This window comes from Tupaia chinensis, unplaced genomic scaffold (assembly GCF_000334495.1).
Source record: "Tupaia chinensis unplaced genomic scaffold, TupChi_1.0 Scaffold145519_1, whole genome shotgun sequence".
Classification (NCBI taxonomy): domain Eukaryota; kingdom Metazoa; phylum Chordata; class Mammalia; order Scandentia; family Tupaiidae; genus Tupaia; species Tupaia belangeri.
Window position 1 is genome coordinate 4229748 of NW_006205376.1, and position 22921 is coordinate 4252668.

General features: G+C 37.7%; 1 protein-coding gene across 1 annotated transcript in view; it reads right to left on the reverse strand.

Moving 5' to 3' along the window:
• Positions 1-22921, reverse strand: part of SLC2A13 (solute carrier family 2 member 13) — a gene marked incomplete at its 5' end in the record, with an annotated part of 358416 nt that overhangs the window by 176669 nt on the left and 158826 nt on the right. The window contains 1 exon segment of the mRNA XM_014584051.2: positions 4803-4911. Within this exon segment, the coding sequence (XP_014439537.1) occupies positions 4803-4911 (109 nt within the window).

Consider the following 22921-nt stretch of genomic DNA (forward strand, 5'->3'; position numbering starts at 1 on the left):
CCTAGAGATTCTGATAAAACAGTAATAGAAGCTAGAATGATCTGTCCATACAATAAAAATGCCCACTACCCATCCCTTCTTTGAGATAGTAGAAAAGGGAAGAATAAGAAGAGAGAAAGCAGGGAGTACTATTCTAAAAGAAGCGGGGATTCAAAATAAAGGGTGAGTGTCCAAAAGAAATTTATTCCCCCACAATCTTCTTTATCAGAAGTGGACTCAGGACCAGCAGATGGTGTAATGGCTGTGTTGCTGGACTCCCACATAGTTGACAGTGGTTCGAATCTCAGACTTGGTGGCATAAAACTCACATCAGGCATGAGTGTGTACATGCCCAAGATCCTGAGAAGCAATGGAGGAGAAGGGACTGGCCATTCTCCTAGGAGGTGATTTCTTGCTTTCTGTCTCTCTAGCAAGTGCATGTATGCAGCCTATAGCAAAATCTCTCTCTTTCTTAAAAAAAAAAAAAAGGCAAACTCAAAACCCTAAAATTCTGGATTTCCATCTCTACACTACTTTTCTGTTTCACCTTAAAGTGAGTCTTTGAGCTATTTGATTTTCTCAGATAGAAAGCTGCTATCTCGTCTGTCCAAGATAAACGGATTATCTAGTTATCAGAATATGGCAAAATACAAGGGGTTTTCAAAAATTTTCATGGAAAATGAGTATTAACATATGGATTTCAAAATGTTTACACCAAATGAACTCATACTTTAATTTCATTGCTCAATTCCACTGTTCCACAAACTTTTATGAAGTCCCCTCATATAGTTTATCATAAATAAGTTCCCTGAAAGAAGTAGGAAGCTATCACATACACATGGAATCTGGTGTTTTCTTTCTACCTACAGAAAATCATTGAGATTATGACTAGAGTTTAGAATAAACCAGAGTGAGATTTCTGTAGAGTTTTCTCTACATTGATCATCATAACCTTCACCTATCACTCATTGCCCCCTTTGTTTTGACATATGTGGAAATATTTCAATGGTCTATGAGATACAGAGTAATAACATGAACACTTTTATATTAGGATAGCTAAAACCCCATTTGCTCTATTCTTTCTCTCCTGTGAACACAGGAGACTAGTCAATCTGAATACATGCTGGAAATTATTAGATGAAGTCAGCAGGTGGTATAGTGGTTACATCACTATACTCCCACATAGTAGACTGTGATTCAAGTCCTGGATCCTGTAGCTCAAAATTCATGCCGGGCGTGTGTGTGTGTGTGTGTGTGTGTGTGTGTGTGTCCAAGATTCTGAGAGAAGAATAAAGGAGAAGGGGTTGTGGCATGGCCAACACTTCTGGAGGGGGGGTAATTTCTCACTTTCTGTCTCTATGGTAAGCATGCGTACTCTATAGCAAAAATCTCTTAAAAAAAAATTCCTCTGTTTAGGAAGGTAGGGAATGAGAAGGTATGAAGAAACATGAGTTATCACACAAATAAAAACACTTAGAGAAAAATATATATGGTAGAGAATGAGAAAGTTAAGTATGTAGGGGAAAATCTATTTCCTTGACTGAGATAGGATATCAAAGAGGTTATGAGTATAGAAATAAAAGATCCTTTGAGAGAAAGAAGAGAGAAAACTAAACATGGTAGGGATTATATAAAGCAACTGTGAAGATGACTTATATTTCAATATTTTTCCACATGATCTTTCTATGAACTTTCCTCAGTGAGAAACTAAATTCCAAATACATCATATATCAGTTCACACAAACTTTGGGATGAAAGATGGAATCTGTAAAGACATATTTCATCACCTTCCCATTATTAGGTCTGGGTTAGAACGGTGGACACTGTCTACTCTGTTTCCCACTTAAGAGGGAAGAATCTGAAAAGAAAGAGTAAGAGTAAAATTCTGTAGCATTATTCATAATGAACTATCAATACAAAAGCAATTCTTTGTTTGTTTTTTGAGAGGTTTTTGCTACACGGTGTGTGCACTCGCCAGAGAGACAAAGACACAGAAAGAGAAAAATCATCCCCCAGTAAGGATGGCCACATCGAAATCCCTTCTCCTCTATTCTCCTCTCAGGATCTTGGGCACACACACATGTGCCCAGCATGAGTATAAACCACCAAGTCCAGGACTCGAACCATGGTCAACTACATGGGAGTTCAGCAACATAGCCATTACGCTAACTACTGGTCCCATTTTTTTTTGTTCGTTTGTCTATTTTTTTGGGTGAGAATACAAAAGGAATTCTGAATTAACAAAGTATATTTAAAACAAAAAAAATTTTCTACTAAAAACTTAATAAATTATTAGCTCCAGTTAAGAGATGATTTTAAATTAGAAACAAATTTAGAGCAGTATTAACTGAATCATAAGAACAAAGGAAAGATATACATATACACATACAAATATAAACAGGAGAAAACATATATATGAAAGCCCTGTGTTAGTTATTTGCTACCCAGATAGTAAACAATAATGTGGTCTATCATAATGACATTGCTTCTGCAAGATTTTATGGACTTTACATATGAATGTCTGAAGTTATGTTCTGTGAATAACCAACACTGACTTAGCATAAACATATAAGTGTCTAACCCTCTATCTTCTAGACATTAATATCATATTCATTTCTTCTGGGAGCTTACTAGTGGTTTTGCATCATGTAGGCAAAGTCTATGTTCAACCACTATTTATTTGATTCTTCCTGTTTTCCAGGATTAAGACCCAAGCATAAGCAAGAGCTTTATGAGAATACCACCTGTATCATGTACAATCTGTGATAAGCAAAGTACATTAATGACCATCATAAGTCTTATGGACTATCAAGATCCTTCTATCACTAATCTCCATGAAAAGGTTAAAGATTTGGAGAACTGAGAGCTGTGTTAAAACGTGAAGATTCAATCAGCACAATGCATACAAAATGCCGTAAATGGATCATGACAGTTATTTCTGCTAGGAACACACTAGCTTCAACCACCACCCAGCTAGACTTGGTACTGTTTGTGATCTCTAAACGAATATTAAAAAGTACAACAAAAATTATTCATTTTCTATGTTTTCAAACTCATCAAATTTAAATATGTAGAAAAGTAGAACCAACAAACATTTTCAGAAATAGGACACATCTTATATTAGGTCTCAACTAGAATATTCACATGAGATTACTACTGCACTGCAGTTTTTCCGAGCTTGGTGCTATAACCTTGCTGCATCCTATACTATCACCACACTGAGGAAGGTGGACACTTCTCAGAACAGCCATGATGTGCCAAATCCAGAGAACACAGCAACACGCGTGGCACTATACCATGGATGGGCCAGTGTAGTTGATAAAAGTGAAAAAATGAATGCCAGTCTTACAGAGAGGGAGAAAAGGACAAAATATTTAACACATGGTCTAAGAGACGTCACAGTCTAACAGATGTTATGATTAATACCAAATCCACATAGTGGTGAATGTATTAAAAAGGGAGTGTCTCAACAAATACTGATTAATCTAATGACTCACTGGGTCTGAATCCTTTTTTTTTTTTAAAAGAAATTTTTGCTATAGGGAACATGCACTTGCCAGAGAGCAGAAGAGACAAGAAGTAAAAAATCCCTGAGGATGGCCATGTTGCAATTCCTTCTCCTCCATTCTCCTCTCAGGATTTTGGGCACACACATACATATTTCTGGGTGTGAGTTTCGAGCCAGGGATCCAGGACCCCGGGCAAGTCCAGCGCCTTAAGCACTGCATCACCTGCTGGCCCATGAATCTCTATTTTTAAAACATTATTTTAACCAATTCGCTCTTTCCTTTCCCAAAATATTTGTAAATAATTCACCATATCCTGAGCAAGTTTACAGGAAAATATCAAGAATTCCAAATGCAAATGATTTATGATGGAAATTTTGTTTTTAACTAATTTGTATCTTTTTAATGAATGATTTTTTTTTAGCCAGTAAGTAGAGAGAGAAAACAACTTCTAAGACTTAACAATTTTTCTTTCAATAATTCCTTTTCTTGGGAAAATGGGAAAACTCATGTCCTTCTCAAAACCTCACTTTATTACTTTGGGTCCTAACAGTCCTCTTGGGGAGATGTGGATGAGTACTGTACAGCCCTTACCACAATCTGGAACTCTATGCAACTGTGAGTTTACTTCATGTGCTTTCCATGCTCAGCCTCTGTAAGGCCAGGGAGCCTCTGGCTGCTGCTGTGCGTGTATGCACTTACTGCAAAACGGGCCCTTAAAACAGGTTAACTATTGACTGAATGAAACACAGTTGAGTCCCTACTATTCAGCCCAGTCTACCCTGAACACACACAATATAGGAGACCACTCTGAAAACTAGAAATCAGGAACCTTTTCTGTCTTCCTTTTCCTTTTCCCTTCCCACTCAAGCTCCCCTCCGCTATACTCCGATTGTTATAAACAAACTTCTTTTAATGCCCTTAACACACTGCATTTTAACAAAATGCCCCAAAAGGAAATAAATTTGTGATTTGTGTGCCCATAATCCCTTTTGCTTTATTTTTTTTAACCAGCATTAACGAATAGTTTGTGAAAATGACATATCAATCGGTTCAGAATATAAGAAAGTATCAAACAGCATAAAGGAGAACTGATATGAAACCAAATAAAGCCAATAATTTACGACAAGCCAAAAAAGAAAAAAAAAATCCTCTTTTTAGTAGCAAATTATAAGATTAAAACAAAAATCTCGAAAAGTTAGATCTCCCCAAAGAAGAATCCTACACTTGTAACAACACCAGCAGTCCTGTTCTTTTTCCCATGTAAAATAATCCATTTACAATCTTTTCAGTAAAAAGCCAGAAAGAAATACATACATGATGGTGTTAATGCCTGAGAGCTGTTGGAACATTTGCAGGCCACAGCCCACAATTAAAGCTCGGCGAGTTGGGGGGTAACTCAGCATTCTGCAGATCACAGGTCCGGCTTTTTTAAAAAAGAAAGAAAAAAAAAGGATACAACTATTACTTTTAGCTCTCATAGTAATTATTCCCATTAGGATTAATTTTCCCAAATCTCCATGAAATCAACATGACTGGGCATTCTAAGTAGAACAAATATATCTTTACTGAAATCTGGGTACAATGTGCTATTTTTGAAAGAATCACAATATAGTTTAATCTGTAAAAACAACAAGAGAGAATGTAAAGTAAAGCAATTTATGAATATAAGGAAGACGTAGAGAGAGCCAGCAGGTGGCGTGGAGGTTATGGCCGCTAGATCCCACCTGGCTAATCCCACCGTTCGAGTCCTAGGGCTGGCAGCCAGAAAACCATGCCAGGCACATTTGTATAAATGCCCAATATACAGAAAGGAGAAAGAATTGTAGTGTGTCATCCTTCTAGGGGGTGATTTCTCACTCTCTCTGTTATACTGTCTGGCTAGCACATATACCATATAACAAACTTAGAAAGAAAGAGAGAGAGAAAGAAAGAACCTAAAGACCTATAACTGAAATTGTCAGAAATTATTCTTCCTTAAATCCTTACAAGCTATGCTTATTAATCACTCTCTGTTCATCTATCAATACTTTCTAACTTTCTGGGCAATTAACTACTACTTAAAAATCTATCAGTACTACTTACAAAGTCACTGGCAAACTGCTTTAACTAACCAAAAGAATAGCATTTAATTAACAATTAAACAAGGAATAAAATCCATTTCAAAGTTAAGAAATTAATAATTAATTAATAATACTCAGCTACGATGGATATCATTAATCAGAGATACCCAAAAGGTAATAAAATGCAAATAGGTATTAATAAATGTATTTTTATAAATAGACATGTATGTATATGTGTGTGTATATATATATATATATATACACACACACACACACACAAGCACATACACATACATAAGTATGCACACATGAGTATCTATCAGTTTTAAATAATTCCCCAGGAGGCATTCAATGGTGATTTTAAAAGATGAAAAAAAAAATGGGCTTATAAATGGTATAGATCTCTTGACCTTTATACCAGAAATCTAGATTAATTCTGAAATTTTCATATCTGTATTAGTAAGGCCTTGAACAGCGCAGCTAACTTAGAGGTCATTATTAAATGTGTTATTACTATTCTCAGAAGTACTCCAGTTACAGTATCACCACAGCTCTAAGCAGCATTCTACTAGGTACCTGGAAACGTCATAAAGTATGTTCTCTATGTTTTTCTATACAAAAATGTGTCACGACTTTTCAGGCTACCCAATTATGATGTCCTAATGAGGCAGAATTGGCTCCCATGTAATCCCGCTGTTTAGAATAAGTGGCCTGAGATCAGTAATTGCTTAAAGAGAGGCATTTTTTCTGAAGGCCAAGTTTGGTTAGTGAACTCTAAACCAAGTAAAGTCAATTATAATCCAAGTAAGCCTCGCTAATTTACGGATCTTTCTGAAATCAAATATTCTAGTTAACAGAAATGAATTAGAATATGCTGTTGTCTCAATAAAAGTTAACATGGGATGTCAAGCTAAGGCATTAATTAGAAATGAACATTATAGGGTAAGAATATTCTATTTCTACAAGGGTGTGATTATAATCATAAAAGTTGATTTACTGAAAATGATTCTTTCTCTAAATGGCAAGACAGACCGCGAATCTTAGCGAAGCACTGATGGCTATTTAAAGGTGACAACCCACTTAGAAAGCGGGCTGAGAGTATTATAGATGTCAAATTGCCTTAGTGTTGAGCAAAGCCACATTGAAGGCTAATATATCAGAAAGGCTGGATAAAGCAGGTAGATTTTGGAAGCTTTCCTGTGACAGTGTTGAAATACGTCTCAATCAGTTGTCTAAAAACTGGGCAGGCTCATCTACAAATACAGATGTCTGCGGGAGTGTCACAAAATAAGGAATGCACACAGCATCGCATGAACATCTACTCATTTCAATAAAAATTTCCCATAAATAATATCATTTACCTGTGTAACCATGGGAAAGCTTTGTTAAAAAAAATACCTTTCTTAGCTTTTAGTCACCTCCACTCATGAGAAACTGGCCTTTCCTCATGTAAGAAATCCACCAGAATCTTTGAATAGTTGTGTCTACTTTCACTATTATTCCATTTCATGAGGTGATAAACAGAGTAGACAACACTAATTTTGATTAGATTAGATTTTTCCAATGGATAAATTCTAATCACAGCAGCTGTGTATCTGATATGCACACACAAAACTAAAGAACTTCTTTAAAACCATAAAGCTATTTTTTTTTTGGAGAGGTTTTTTCGCTATAGGGTGCATGCGCTCGCCAGACAGAGAGATACATAGAGACAGAAAGCAAAAAATCACCCCCCAGGGGGGATGGTCACGCCACAATCCCTTCTCCTCCATTCTCTTCTCGGGATCTTGGGCACGCACGCACACATGCCTGGCGTGAGTTTTAAGCCACCGGGTCCGGGATGCGAACCGCGGTCGACTACATGGGAGTCCAGTGACATAGCCATTATGCTAACTGCTGGTTCCCTGTAAAGCTATTTTTTAATGCAGTAAAATGTACTTAAATAAAAACTGTCATTAATCTTTGTAAAACAGAAGCTATGAGGCAGAAGAAAAATTTTCTACTACAGAAGCTCCTTGACTTACAAGGGAGTTATGTTCTGATAAATCCATTGTAAATTAGAATTATCTTAAGTCAAAGATGCATTTACTGGAGCCAGCAGGTGATACGGTGGTTAAGACAGCTGGATCCCACATGACTGACTGCACAGTTCAATCTCAGACCCAGCACCTTGAAAAAAAATGCTTGGCATATTATGCATGGGTACCCAAAATCCCAAGAGGATCCACAGAAGAGAGGGGACTGTGGTGCGGCCATCCCCTCCTCCCAACCCCCAGAGGTGGTTCTTCTCTCTCCTTTTCTCTGTTTTTCTCCAGTGAACACACATGCCCTATAGCAAAACCATAAAAATGTATTTTCTATTCCAGGCCTACCAAGAACATCATAGCTTAGTCTAGCCTATCTTAAATGTGCTTATTAGTACACTTACACTGGCCTATACTTCTGCAAAATCACTTAACATAAAGCCTATTTTATAATAAAGTAATGAGTATCTCCTATAACTTGCTGATTACTGCACCAACATTTTAAGCCCAAAACACTGTTATTAAAAAAAAATGCAGCCTACACCACTGAAAAGTGAACACTATTAAGCTGAACAACTGTAATTTAGAGATCATCTGTATATTAGCTCCCTGAATGTTTATAAATGAGGATTTTAAATGTATTTATTTTGCTTTTGTAATTAAGAACATTTTGTGTAAATGTCATATCACACTTAATTTTTTTAAAACACTTGTGTTTTTGAAACTCAGTAATTCCCATACAATAAAAACTAAAGTCAAGTTGGGCATGGTGGTATACAACTATTCAAGAAGTAAAAGAGGAGGATCATTAATTCAAGGCCAGTCTGGGCAACAAAACAAGACCCTGTCTCTAATCACCTCACATGAAAGAGAAATAAAGCATGCCAAATATAACACATAATAAAGCAAGAGATTCGGGACCAGCAGTTAGCGTAATGGCTATGTCACTGGACTCCCACGTAGTCGACCGCGGTTTGCGTCCCAGACCCAGTGGCTTAAAACTCACGCCAGGCGCATGTGTGTGCGTGCCCAAGATCCCGAGAGGAGAATGGAGGAGAAGGGATTGCGGCGTGACCATCCCCCCTGGGGGTGATTTCTCGTTTTCTGTCTCTCTGTCTCTGTCTGTCTGGCGAGCGCACGCACCCTATAGCAAAAACCTCTCCAAAAAAAATAAATAAAGCAAGAGATTCGATAAGCCCAAATGGGTTCATCAGTTTCTTCATTTGCAACACCTGACGCTATTAACGTGCTAAATAACCTTCATAACGTTATCCAGGTTTGGCAGGGTCTCTTGTAACAGTGATGAGAGTCCCACAGTGCAGCCATTCCTGTGGATATGCTGTCCGTGAGTTGAGCCTACTAAAGTTTCTGCAAGTATGATTAAAAATGCACTAGAATCCAGTTTGTATAAAATCCCAGCTTGTTTTCTTGTTTCTTCTAGAGAGCACATGCTCTTGCAAGGTGTGTGTGTGTGTGTGGGGGGGGGTGAGGGTGTGAGGGAGGTAGGAGGGGAAAGAGAGGGGAGGGCATCCTCCATGGAGGATGGCCATGCTGCAATTCTTTCTCCTGCATTTGTCCCTTCTTTTGGGATTTTGAGCATGCAGGCACACATGCCCAAGTCTGGGACTCCAGTCGCATAGCTGGCCATGTGGGATCCAGCTGCCTTCATCACACCACTGGCTGGCCTAAGTCCCAGTCTTTAACTTCTACCTCCAACTAAAATAGAATAATCGTTACCAACTTTACCTTCTACATGGAATAACAAAACGAACAACAACAACAAAAAAAAAAAACATGCAAAATGCATGGAATAAGAGCTGTAATGAGATAATAGCTAGTGGTACTTGAGATTCAGGAAACAAATGAGGTGACCCTTACAACTGTCCCCTCTTGATGCCTCCAAAACGTTTCTAGGCTGCAAGCAACACAGGGAGATAAAACCAAGCAGACCCTGGTGGTCTCCTTGATTTGAAAAAATGCAATTCAGAATAAATAGATGTCAAGGAAACTAGAGTTCACAGGGCAGAGACCAGGGTAGAGAGATCTAGAGAAGAGAACAAGAATTCTAGAGTTCTCCAGAGTCCCTCCCGAGTATTTAGTTAAGTACTGATCTGTGAATTTCTGTAAGGAAATGACCCAAAGCAGGAGAGAGATCTGAGAAACCAATTCCAGGACCTATTTTCACCAAAGTGAAAAACCTCCAGCATAAGGAATAGTATTCAGAAAGGATTTCCCTTAGCAATGATGCAAATTCAGTCCTTGAGTAAACACTGCTTAGGTTTCATCTAAAATAGCTTAAAAGTTGTTAATTGGTATACACTGACTGAAGAGCATCCCAGAATAAGGCTGATAAATAAGATAAAATTCACATTGTCTGGCATACAGCAAAATATTATCAGGCCTGCAGAAAGGCCAGAAATCCCAATAGGTAATGAGAAAGGATTCAATTCATCAAGACAATTTAACAATCCTGAATATTTATGCACCTATTAAGAGCTTCAAAATATGAAACAAAAACTGATCTCTTGGATTGTTGGAAAAGTTATGACATATTTTTCTTTATTTTTCTACACAAAAATGTGTCATGACTTTTCCGATAACCCAATAATTACAAGGGAAGACAGAAAAAATCCACAATTATACTCTGACATCTTACCATCCCCTTATCAGTAACTGAGCGAGCACATAGTTGCTGAAAACCCACAAGGACACAGAATACTTTATCAGCAAACCTGGTCTAATAACTGACATTTAAACAATACTTCACCAAATAAGGAAACACATTCTTAAAGACCAAACATTTAGTGAAAGTCTTAGAAATAAGTCTTAATTAATTTGGAAGGATTCAAGTTATACAAAGAATGTTCTCTCCTCGTGTAACAAAGTTAATATAGAAATTAATAACTGAAAGATAACTGGAAAATGCTCCCAAATGAAAAAATAAGTAACATACATTTCTAGGGATCACAGCAATAATGGGTATTAGAAAGAATATGAAACTGAAAGATGAAAACACTGTATCTAACAGTTTGTGGAATGATGCTAAAGTAGAACAGAGGAATGTATACAAACAATCTCAGCTTCCATCTTAAGGAAAGAAGACAGACAAAACCCAAAGTAAGCACAAGCTAAACATAATAGAAATAGAATGAAAATCCATGAAATAGAAAAGAAGAAGACAGTTAAGAAAAATCAATGAAACTATAAGCTGATTCTTTGAAAAGATCAATACAATTGATAAATTCAAGTCTGACTGTTGGAGGAAAAAAGGTCCCTTAAAAGGTAGGTACATCCTAATCCCTGGAACCTGTGAATGTTATTAATATCTTAGATGGCAAAACAGGGCTTTCAACTTGCAGTTAAGTTTAGAATTTTGAGGTGAAAATCTATCCTAGATCACGGAGGCCTTAAATGCAATTACACGAATCCTTGTTAGAGGGAAGCAGAGGGCGAAGAAAGACAGAAGGGGAGAAGGCAACTGCTGCTATTGGACTGATGCAGCCATGAGCCTAGGACTGCTGGCTGCTACTACAGTCAGTTGAAGCGAGGAAAAGATTATACCCATGAGCCTCCAGTAGGCAGGTAGGCCTGCTGACATCTCGATTTTAACCCAGTAAAACTCATCTTGAACTTGCGACCACTAAAACTATGAGATAATACATTGCTATTGCATTAAGCTTCGTATAATTTGTTACCGCATCTGCAGGGAACTAATTAATACATGGACTGATGAGAAAAATAAACAAGAGAAGACACCAACGACCAGCATCAGAATAAGAGAGATGAACTCAATACAGACACTAAAAGAATATATAAGGGAGCATCATGAACAGTATGTATTAAAAGCAGCATCTTAAATATAACAGATAAATTCCTTAAAGACAGAATCTTCTAAAGCTTGATGAACAACTATGCAGTCTAATCAGCCCTATAATCTATTATAAATACTGAATTTGTTAACAGCACCCCCTCCACCCCAAAAACAAACAAAAAACCACTCCAAGTCCAAGTAGCTTGACACAAAGCTCTTGATTTCTTGTTCATCTCTCTTCATGGTTTCACAGGGCTCACATACTACCAAATTTACCAAATTATATGCTTTAACTATGTGCCATTTATTCCAAGTAAATTATGCCTGTTGCTAAAAACAATAAAAAGAAAAGGATGGAAGACCTTTATATTTTCTTGAACCTTTCCCCTGCTCTAATACTTCTTTCTTTTGGTTTTATTTATTTACAGATTTTATCATGTACTAAAGAAAAGTTAAGAAAGAAAAAGTAGAACACCTTATGACTAATAAATTACAAAACGCAACCAGTAGGAGGTTTCCCCACCGCTGACAGCCTTTGCAGACTAATTCTTTGTTATAAGTAAAGATGCCTCTGTGGAGAAAGCAGGGCCTCATTGGGAGCAAGATAATCACTGCTCAGCTTCAAACATTACTCTCCCCACGCCCCAATTTTGGGCCCTGTAACTGGGCTGCAATTAAGCACAGCAAGCTCCTTTTCACCATGTTCCTCTCTTGTAGACAGCCACAAGAGGCCATTCTCAACTCTGCAGGCCTTCAGGAAAAGAGGCGGTGAGCTGGCCACAGTGACACCAAAAGACACATCAACATTTCCCCTCACCCAAGTCAAGAACATTTGATATCCTGATACCTAAGCTGCCAATCAATGCATTTTGGTGAAAGTCACAATCTATATTTTATCAACCAACCGAAAGTACTGAACTCAAATTTGAATGGACGACCTAACATTTCAATTGTTCATCGTCTCGTAGGAACCATTTTCTATCATTGTAAGAGTTCTATGAAGAACAGAAAAGATATTGCTATCTCGGTATTAGACAGGAGGAAGCTGAGCAGAGAAGAATTCAGTAATTCTTCCAAGGTCACAGATAAATAAGCATGGAGAACTAGAACTTGGGCCAATCTCTTGCTCCTACTGCAAGAAATTTTATATGCATACTTAAATATCTCACTTTTCTTAGCATAGAAAATTAACAACTTATGACCGGTTTGAGTAACACAAAACTGAAACATGCTCAATCTACAGGAATAGACATCCTAAATGCTCATTAGGACTTTGATCCCTCAATATCTTTTTGTTATCTTTTTCATGGCCTCACCTGCCACTACCTCCAACTAGGATTCCAGATTTCTCGATCAAACCATTCATCACATTCTATTCCTTTCTCTATTCTCTCATCCAGCGACTTCAGCACTGCTAGAGAAGAATTTGAAAAATAAACTGTACTGGTTTCATAACAAATTCAGCATGTCTGCATGGAGTCAGGCTCCCCATGCTTCCAGAAAACCCTTTCACCCATACCTAATTGACTCCCACGTATATTCTCACAACATCCTCCTGGGACTTCCGTTGTTCTCTCCTGCCTCTGTGGTCAGGCATTCTGGGGCCCACGTACCATGTGGGCCTACCCTAAGCCTAATCTGCCAGGGACAGAAACATCAAGAGGCTCTGCCCTCAAGTATCTCAGAATATTGGGGTGGAGAGAAAGGCACCCACAGGAAAACAAACAAACAAACAAACAAAAAAAACCAAGCTGAGCCATAATGGCTTCAGTAGCCTAACAGAGGTACATGCTTAGTATTGAGCATTAAGAGACTAAGGTGGGCCTAGAAAATGGCATAGTGGTTATATCACTGGATTCTCACATAGCTGACTGTGGTTTGAGTCCCGGACATGGTGGCTTGAACTCATACCGGATGCATGTGTATGCAAGCCCAAGGGCCCTGTAGGAGAAGGGATCATGACTTGGCCTTAACCTCTGGGGGCGATCTTTCACTTTCCCTCTCTGTCTCTGTCTCTCCCCAGAGAGTACACATACCCTAAGGCAAAAACCTCTTAAAAAAAATAAAGAGAGATTAAGGCAAAGACCCACAAAGGACACGCCGGCAACGTGTATATCATTTGATATATCATTTCTCATCCCAAATTTGTTCTTTACTCTGTATTACCTGATTTCAGAGACTCAAGAACTGTGGCTTTTGACTATTCATTCTTTTCCTACTTCCCATAGCTAGTACACTGTCAAGTTCAAATTAGAATTAATGTGTTTTGTGCTTTATCTCTTCACACAAATATCAAGAATTTTCCTTGTTTTGCACCTATAGCCTCTTGGCCTCCCCAGTTCTCCTCTGCCTCACTGGACTTCCAACCATCTCCTTAGTGAGACAGTGTTCACACGGACTAGAATTGAAAACCACCTCCAGGCCGGCCCACGGAGTGGTGGTTAAGGCAACTGGATCCACATGGCTGACTGTGCAGTTCAAGACCCAGTTCTGGCAGCTTGAAAAATATCCCAAAAGCATGTGTGGGGAAGTCCCCCAGATGCCTAAAAGAGAAAGAGAGAAGGGACTGTGGTGTGACAATCCCCCATGGGGGGTACTTTCTCACTTTCCCTCTCTGTTTCTCTATAGAGAAGACATGCACCCTCTGGCAAATTAAAAACAAACAAACAAACAAAAAACAGTTCCACCATTTAGTCATTGTGAGAACTTGAGCATATTCTTCAACCCCTCTAAGCCTCATTTCTCCATCTAAAATGGACTTAGTAGTAGTACTATCCATTATAAGGACTATTATAATGGATATTATCCCTGGCACACACTATGTATTCCATAACAAACTTTTGGTCTCTATACCTCCAGTCTCTATGGGATCCAATCCAGTCCCTCCACATTTCACACACCACTGAACGCTTCTCTTACCCACTCAAAATCTTTGATAACAAATGGGTATGAATGGCTCTCCCCTGCCCCAGCCTGCCTTTCAAGGCTGACTTGGGTTCTCTCTCATAAGAGGTGATACTTCAACCATCTTCAGGAAATCTGTTTTGTCCAAAGAAGCACTTTGTCTTTATAACTTTCTTGTATAATGTTCCTTCTGCTTGGGATTCTATCCTTCCAAATGTGGACTGTATTTGCTTAATGAATATGAGGAAGAAAAAAAGGAAGGGAAGGGGGGAGAAAGCAACACCAGAATAAACATAGTTATGGAGAACTCATGGATGAAGCGATTTGAGTGTACTCCAAGTTGCTAAACAATGTTGTGATTAATTATCAGCTACCACTAATATCCTGAGCACACCCATGCTGTTTTCCTCTTCAATATGCAGCAGATGATGTTTATGATTACAAGCTGGTGCTTGGCACATGTTCTGTTTGGAAGAATGGACTGCTGCTATTGATAAATTCAACCCCATGTGGCTCAATCATTCCTTCACAGTTTGTCATTTATGCCAATACGTTCTGAAATCCTCCGAGGCAATCAATTTGCCAAGTTGTTGTGATAGACTGGTTTTCTATAGCTGCGTGCTTGTGAGCTGATCATGGTACATTAGGGCCTATATGCAATGACTGTGGTTTACCTAGATGTTATTATTTCAGACTGCTAAAGCAAAGACTCTTTTCTACTTACAAGAGAAGGATGTAATGATGAGGCTTAGTACTATTAAACTACTATTTTTTGAAAACTTGGTTGAGTTACTATCACAAATGCCTTCTACATGCTAATATATTTCTGCTTTCAAAGGTCCTACATAAATGAAGCAGTCATAAGATGCATCTTCCAGGCCAGTAATTCTCAAATAACAAAACTTCAAACTCCATGACCACCATGGGAGCGTGGTGTGCTGCTGGAGAAAAACATATCTGGAGAATTATGGCTCTAGAAAACCTTTGTTCAGCTAGGGAAAGCATCCATAAACAAGTGAGTAATTTTCTCAATATTTCTTAAATTAATATTGCCTATAGACAAAACAATATTTGAGTGAAAGGACATATCATCTCAACCTGATGGTATTATGACAATATTTTCACAACAAACTCCCATTCTTAATAGTATGATAAAACATTACTTTACCTACCCAATTTTACATGACACGAAAGAAGAAATTATATCCGTTGCACCTGCTAAAGCATACACGACCATAAACAATGTTGAATGGTGCAATTTCTCTGGATCAGGGAAACCCAGGTTTGAATCCAGTTTGGCTATGTATACAGCTGTGTGAGACCTTGGGCCATTTCCTTTCTTTCTCTGAGCTCCATTTGCTTCATATGTGATAAATCTATCTCACAGTTGTGTTTTGATGATTAAAGGTGGCAATGTATTGGAATTCAGACACTGATGCTATGATCAGATCTATCAGCCTTCCATGAATTTCTCCATAGCTGAATATAAGCCAAAAGTTTTAAATTTAAAGCTCTTCAATAAATTGCATATGTTTTCCTCCACTGTAAACAAACAAGCAGCCTTCACTTGTAAGATCCTACAAAGCAATTCAAGTACCTTTATCAATACAAAGAATAAATAGTTCTGCAGTTATCATTTCTTTCTTCCATCGTTAATGGAACAATCCTACACAGACTTCTAATAAATCACTAAGTAATAAATCAATAAGACCTATACCACAGGCTCCCATAATAAATGACAGTTCTATCAAGTTCAGTTATACATACACACTGCCAAACTAGTCATAAAACCACAAAAATAAAATCAGAATTATGCTTTCTTCTGATTTTTCAGACTCAGATTCAGACTCCCAAGAAATTAAGTATTTCCATAGCTCTATCAGAAAAAACATTTGAGATTGTGCTTTTAACCATTAATCATTTGCTTGGGTAAAAAGATGGTATATTCATATGGGTATGTGAATTTTTTTTGGGGGGGAGAGAGGTTTTTGCTATGGGGGCGTGCGCTCACCAGAAACACAGAGACAGAGAGACAGAAAGCGAGAAATCACCTCCTGGGGTGGTGGTCATGCCGCAATCCATTCTCCTCTTGGGATCTTGGGCACACATGCACACGCACCTGGCGTGAGTTTAAGCCTCCGGGTCCAGGACTCGAAACACAGTCGACTAAATGGGAGTCCAGCAACACAGCCATTACGTCAAGTGCTGGTTTTGGGTATGTGAATTTTATACAGACATTTGAACAATAACATATTACATATTCCCTTTTTTAAGTTTGAGCATCCAAGAAGTACTATTGAAAAGGTAAAACTATGATTTATGCTATATTTTGCATGTTGTGTAATAGTTAACCATGAATGAAGATACCAAAAAGATAAAAATCAGCCTGAATTAAATAGCCTATGACCTTATGGTGGGACTTAATATCTAAAAATAATTCCCAACTATCTCACCAGATTCTGGAAGTATGATAGCTACAAACATATGTGTTACCTTGAAATGTAACATCTTAAAGGACTGAAACTCAGTTTTCTGTCAGCATAATTCTCAGAAAGACATAATTATTTCAATGTGTGTGTGTGTGTGTGTGTGTGTGTGTGTGTGTGTGTTTTAAGAGAGGTTTTTGCTATAGGGGGCATGTACTCGCCAGAAAGACAGAGACAGAGAGACAGAAAGCGAGAAATCACCCCCCAGGGGGGATGACCATATCGCAATCCCTTCTCTCCATTCTCCTCTCAGGATCTTGGCATGCACACACACAAGCCTGGCGTGAGTTTAAGCCACCGGGTCTGGGACTCAAACCGCGGTGGACTACATGGGCGTCCAGAGTCATAGTCAATATGCTAACTGCTGGTCCCTATAAATGTATTTTCTAATTCTAGAGTAGGTCATGTCCTACTCAGTTTCTTCCCACTCTAGTACCTTCAACACACACGCACACACGCACACAAACAAAACAGAAAAAAATCTAGTGTCCTCCATATTAAACCCCACCAGGATCAGCCAGTAAATTCAGAGTAAAAAATAAAGATGTTCTATGAAACTGGTAGCACTAAGTTTTCCAGAATTGATAGAAATTAAGCACCGGGTTCCTAGAAAAGAGAAGCTGATTTAAAGGATGGATTCTCTAGTATTCTCATTGTTCACTTACAAGGGTCAAATCTGTAAAAATAAGTAAGGTCAGAAGAGTCAATGTTTATGGCAGGATATTAATGTCATTGACAAAAGGCAATCATTTGCTTGGGACAATAACTGCAACTCCCACGTGTGTAGCACTGCTAGGACACAAGATCTAAAAATGCCTTTGCTATGCCCTGAACATAACCTAACAGAGCCTACGAGGCCAATCCTACATTTGCTGGCCGCTATGGGGAAGAGGGTTAGTGCAGGACACTAGAGGCCACAGGGTGAATGCTGGATTTTAGATCTACTTTGCTCACAGTGGTAATCCCCACATATGTCACAGCATATTAAAAAAATTAATAAACAAATCTCTCCTCTTAGGACTGACTACACATTGGCTATCTTGGCAATTAAGCTCTTTGCACCAAAGCTATAGTGGCTGCGGAATATGCTTTCACTTCGTAAAAGATACCAGTCACACTGCACATGATAGAGGAAAAGTTGATCTAAATAGCAAGTATGAATCAAAACCTAGACTTTTATAGGGAAAAAAACTTTATTAGATAAGCCATTTAGTTTTCTTGTCTTTATTCACAAATTTTTCAGAATGAAACAATCAACAATAAAATGTTCAGAAGCAAATGACAAAATATAATCATCACATTCCCCAAATCAAACAGAACCTAAATAGCAGGAAGACTTCAGTTAACTGGCATAAATGTCACTTTATTTATTCCAGAAGCATGTATTAAACATTCTAATTTTCTTATCTCCAAAACATTTTATGGTCTAAGCAGTTGGTAAGTAAACATCCCCTTCCTCAATAAATCAATACCAAAAATAAATCAATACTGAAAAGCAAGTTTATGCATGTTAACAAACTAGTACATTAATTTAAAATATAAAATGGTTTTAGATTTCCATAAGGAATTAATCATTTTTATTGCAGGTAAAGTCTTAAGCTTTTCTATTAAAAACTAATCTTGTCCCATTAAGCATACCTGAAAGCACAAAATGAGATCACCAGATAAAAGGAGGAGGGGAAAACGGATAGATAATAGGTTCAAATTACTTTTTTTGGAGAGGTTTTTGCTATAGGGCGCACGCGCTCACCAGAAAGACAGAGAGAGACAGAAAGTGAGAGATCACCCCCCCCAGGGAGGATGACCACACCGCAATCCCTTCTCCTCCATTCTCCTCTCAGGATCTTGGGCACACACATACACGCGCTCGGCATGAGTTTAAGCCACTGGGTCTGGGACTCAAAACGTGGTCAACTACATGAGAGTCCAGCGACATAGCTATTATGCCAAATGCTGGTCCTCAAATTACTTTTTAAAATTATTTATTAATCTGCTTTAGAACAGTGTGATTTTCTAATGTACTCGCCAAGAAACAAAAACTACAATTTCAAAAATATGTTTCACAAATTTCTACCTACATATCCAGTGATATTCATTAGTGAAGGACTCTGCTTTGTAAGAACAAGATTCAGGTACTACTCGTGCCTTAGGAACATCGGTTCAGAAATTTTAGTGACTTTTATAGCAGAAGACATTTTAAAAGTTCTTGGCCTATGAGGGTCATTTCCTTCGGGATCACAATTATATTATATTTGAAAACCGACCTTTGATACAGGACTATATCTGAATCCCATTTCATCACTGAGCAAAATCTAAATTTTGATATTACCAGATCAAAAGTAAAACAAAGGAAAGCTAAAGTTTTCAAAGAACATTTAGAAAGGATTTTCATTATTAATTTAGGCATATGACATATCCCTAAGTGCCTTATTTATTCATTTATTTTGAGAGTTTTTTGTTTTTGTTTTTTTTTTTTGTTTTTTTTTGCTATAGGGTACATGCGCCTGCCAGGCAGACAGACAGCAAGAGATAGAAAGCAAGAGGGGATGGCCAGGCTGCAGATCCTTCTCCTCCTCCAGTCTCTTCTTGAGATTATGGGCATGCACAAACATGCGCTTGGCATGAGTTTTAAGCCACCAGGTCTGGGACTCAAAACATGGTTGATTAGGTGGGAGTCCAGCAACATGACCATTATGCATCTGCTGGCACCAAGTGCCCAAATTCAAATGCAACTCGCATGTAAGAGATCGGGTAGTAAAACACAACACCTACGGGAAGCAGGGCTTGCTTGTCCCATGAAGGTGTTAAAAATCTCCCCTTTTCTCCCCTGAAAATACAAATACACACATGTGTATGTATAGAGAGACATGTGTATACATGTTTATGGTATATATGCAAACATGTAAACACACATACATAAATATATGTATCCATATATATGTACAGAATATGTGTATGTATCCAAACATAACATATATGTTATATATTTCACGTATTACACATGCATTTATGTATGGATATGGATACAATTTTGTTGTTTATATAAAATTTTTTTTTCTTTTTTAGAGAGGTTTTTTTTTTTTCTTTTAGCTATAGGGCACATGCGCTCGCCAGAAGGACAGAGAGACACAGAGAGACAGGAAGTGAGAAATCACCCCCCAGGGAGGATGGCCATACCGCAATCCCTTCTCTTCCATTCTCCTCTCAGGATCTTGGGCACGCACGCACATGTGCCCAATGTGAGTTTAAGCCACTGGGTCTGGGACTCGAACCGCAGTCGACTACATGGGAGCCCAGCAACATAGCCATTACGCTAACTGCTGGTCCCTGTATAAAATTTTATATATTATGTCTTATAATATATATTATACATTTTTTATATTTCAATATGTGTATATATAAATCTAAATAGTAAGTATGAATCATGCATGTACATATACGTACAGGTCAATATGTGTATATATAAATCTAAATAGTATGAATAATGTATGTACATAAACGCACATTATACATGCATACATCTATACATATCCAGATCTTCACTTCTTAAATGTCTCCCCCTTCTCCATTCCTACTTGGATGAAGGAGATGAAGCATCACTAAAAATATAAATACATTTGTTCCAAGTTGCTATAACAATTCTGTTCCTTCTTTATGTTTCTGTTTAATTCATAGATGCATGCCCACAATCTGAATGTTCTGAAAAACTATGGCAGAATTTCAATAAACAATAATAAAATGCAGGAAATGGAAAAGTGATTCCCTCATGTCCTACTCTAGAAATTGTAGAGTAGGAATCAAAAAATAATAATAATACTGATATTCGATTAGCACATCCAGCTGACAGAAAATATCTGCATTCGATGGCTGCTAGTCTGAGAACAGATACACAGGCCAGGTATGCCTATCAATCATCCTTTAAGCAATTCTGTTTTGACAGCTATAGCGCAGTTTATCTTTTAAGGCTGCTTGTGTGTGTTATTCTACCGTGTCTAAGGACTGGGCAAGGAGAATTCAAAAGACATTTCTCCAGATGCCTTTCTTTTTAAATGTCAGTGGGTCTCTAACCTTATTTCCTTGTCATTTTTGTTTTTAACTTGTGATTGTTTTTCATTAGGCAGATTCTTGCAATCTTCTACCATGACAGAAACCATAATTTTACTTGATATGGTTTGAGATGCTCTGCTAGATAAATATGGCTCTCTAGGGATGAGGTCAGTTTTGAAGATCTACATATGGCTGTTTTATTTTGAGGCATGTCTGCACTTACCATATGGTCAATGGCAATCTGTGAAGGGAGTCAGGATGTGTCTATTTAAAATACTGACTGAAATTTGAGCTTCTGCTTTGAAAAGCTTTGATCCAGCTATTTCTTCTGAATGTTAAATCTTATTTTCTTTTAAAAATGCAATATGGCCACTGTAATGCAAAATTAAATGGCAAAGTAAAACTCATTTCTATGCATTTTCATTGATTAAATCTCAGTTACGCATATATAGAAAGTATAACATCATTCATTATCAGAGATGTAGGAATGGTTTTCATCTTGTTATTCAACTTGGCTCTTGGCTTATTCGAACTAAATCCTAGTTTGGCTCATGATCAACTGAAAGTGCAATTTAGACAGAGCTGAAGCCATGTCTAACTGAATGCCTCTCAGCAGTGTTCTAGAACATCTTGTCCTCTGAGGTCCATTAAAAGACCAAGATTCTGTGACTTGGTTGAATGAAACTATTTTAGTAACATTTACATTAAAAATATATGGCTCCTTATGTGGAACACAGCTATGAGGTAACTGTTATGTAGGAGTACAAACAAGTGTTCTATTTGAGTGAAGTATGTGGCTATTATAAATTATGCCCATTCATTATTCATCGAGTTACTATAAATGTTTTAGAAAAATAGCGGAGAGCCATTTTTCTATCACTTTTCTAAAAAGTACTATTCATAAATATTCTATTTAACCTATTGACATGAAGCCCTTTCACTTTATTGTTATATATCCATTTGGTCTTCTAATGAGAAGAGGGAAGGAGAAGTGAAAGAAATACATCTGCAGGAGTTGAACGGTTGTAAAGGGGCAAGGCACACTAAATTGCTTTTAATAAAACAAAGCTCTGACATACTTAAAACCTGCAAATGACATCTACATACCCTGAGAAATGACTGTTTTAAAATGATATTCTGAACTGAAGCATCTTAAATAGAATCTCTATCCATACATAATTTCACCTCACTTTGCAAATTACCTAAAAATCTCGAACACCTTGAGAAGCCATGTGATATAAATTCCTGTAACTTCTCTACCTTCTGTTCTACAGATCTTTACCTGTCTTTCCTGTCTAGCTGTGTGAAAGAGGTGACGTTCCTCTCCAAGCCTCCCATTTATGGTGTCTTATCTTACTGTCGCCTGAGTCCTCTGGGATCCTGGACGTCATGACTACAGTTGTTCCCTTCCAATTAACCCCTCTATCCTGATTCTATGAACCTACAATTCCTCAAGAAAGAAGTCTACACACAGTTTTCCACTTCTGCCATGTTACTACTTTCTAAGCACCTCCTCTCCCAGCCACCATTGTATGGAAACTATTCTCTCAGAACGTAAGTCATTAATTAAAATTTAACTGCTAATGCCAATAATATAGTAGTCATTCTCCTTGATCTCTATATTTCCTTCCATTGGTAAATTCTTTTTCAAAACCCTCTTACTCACTGCCCTCTCTGACAGATACTACAGAATTTCATTTCTCCTCAAACTTTCTTTGTTCTATTTGAGGTACCCATGCTTGTAATCCGCTCTTCTGCTACTCTACTGTCATTCTTCAAGGTGTTACCTGACATCTCAAGGTTAAGTTTACCCTGGACAGTCTATTTTACTTCAAAAATTCCACCTTTTAATAACAGTCTAAAAAATATACACAAGTTTTACCTCTAATCCTGATCTTTCCCTTGATCACAAAAGTAATTTACATGTCCTGATGCTTCAGGAAATAATTTCATAAGTCCCATTCATAGCACTGCTATAATGGAAGACACTTTTCACTATTCACACTTCATATGACTTATATGAAGTTTCGTATAAGAAACTATGTTGATGCTAGTCAAAGTATTTTTTCCTTGAAAGCCATTCCTTCCCCCCCCCCCCCCA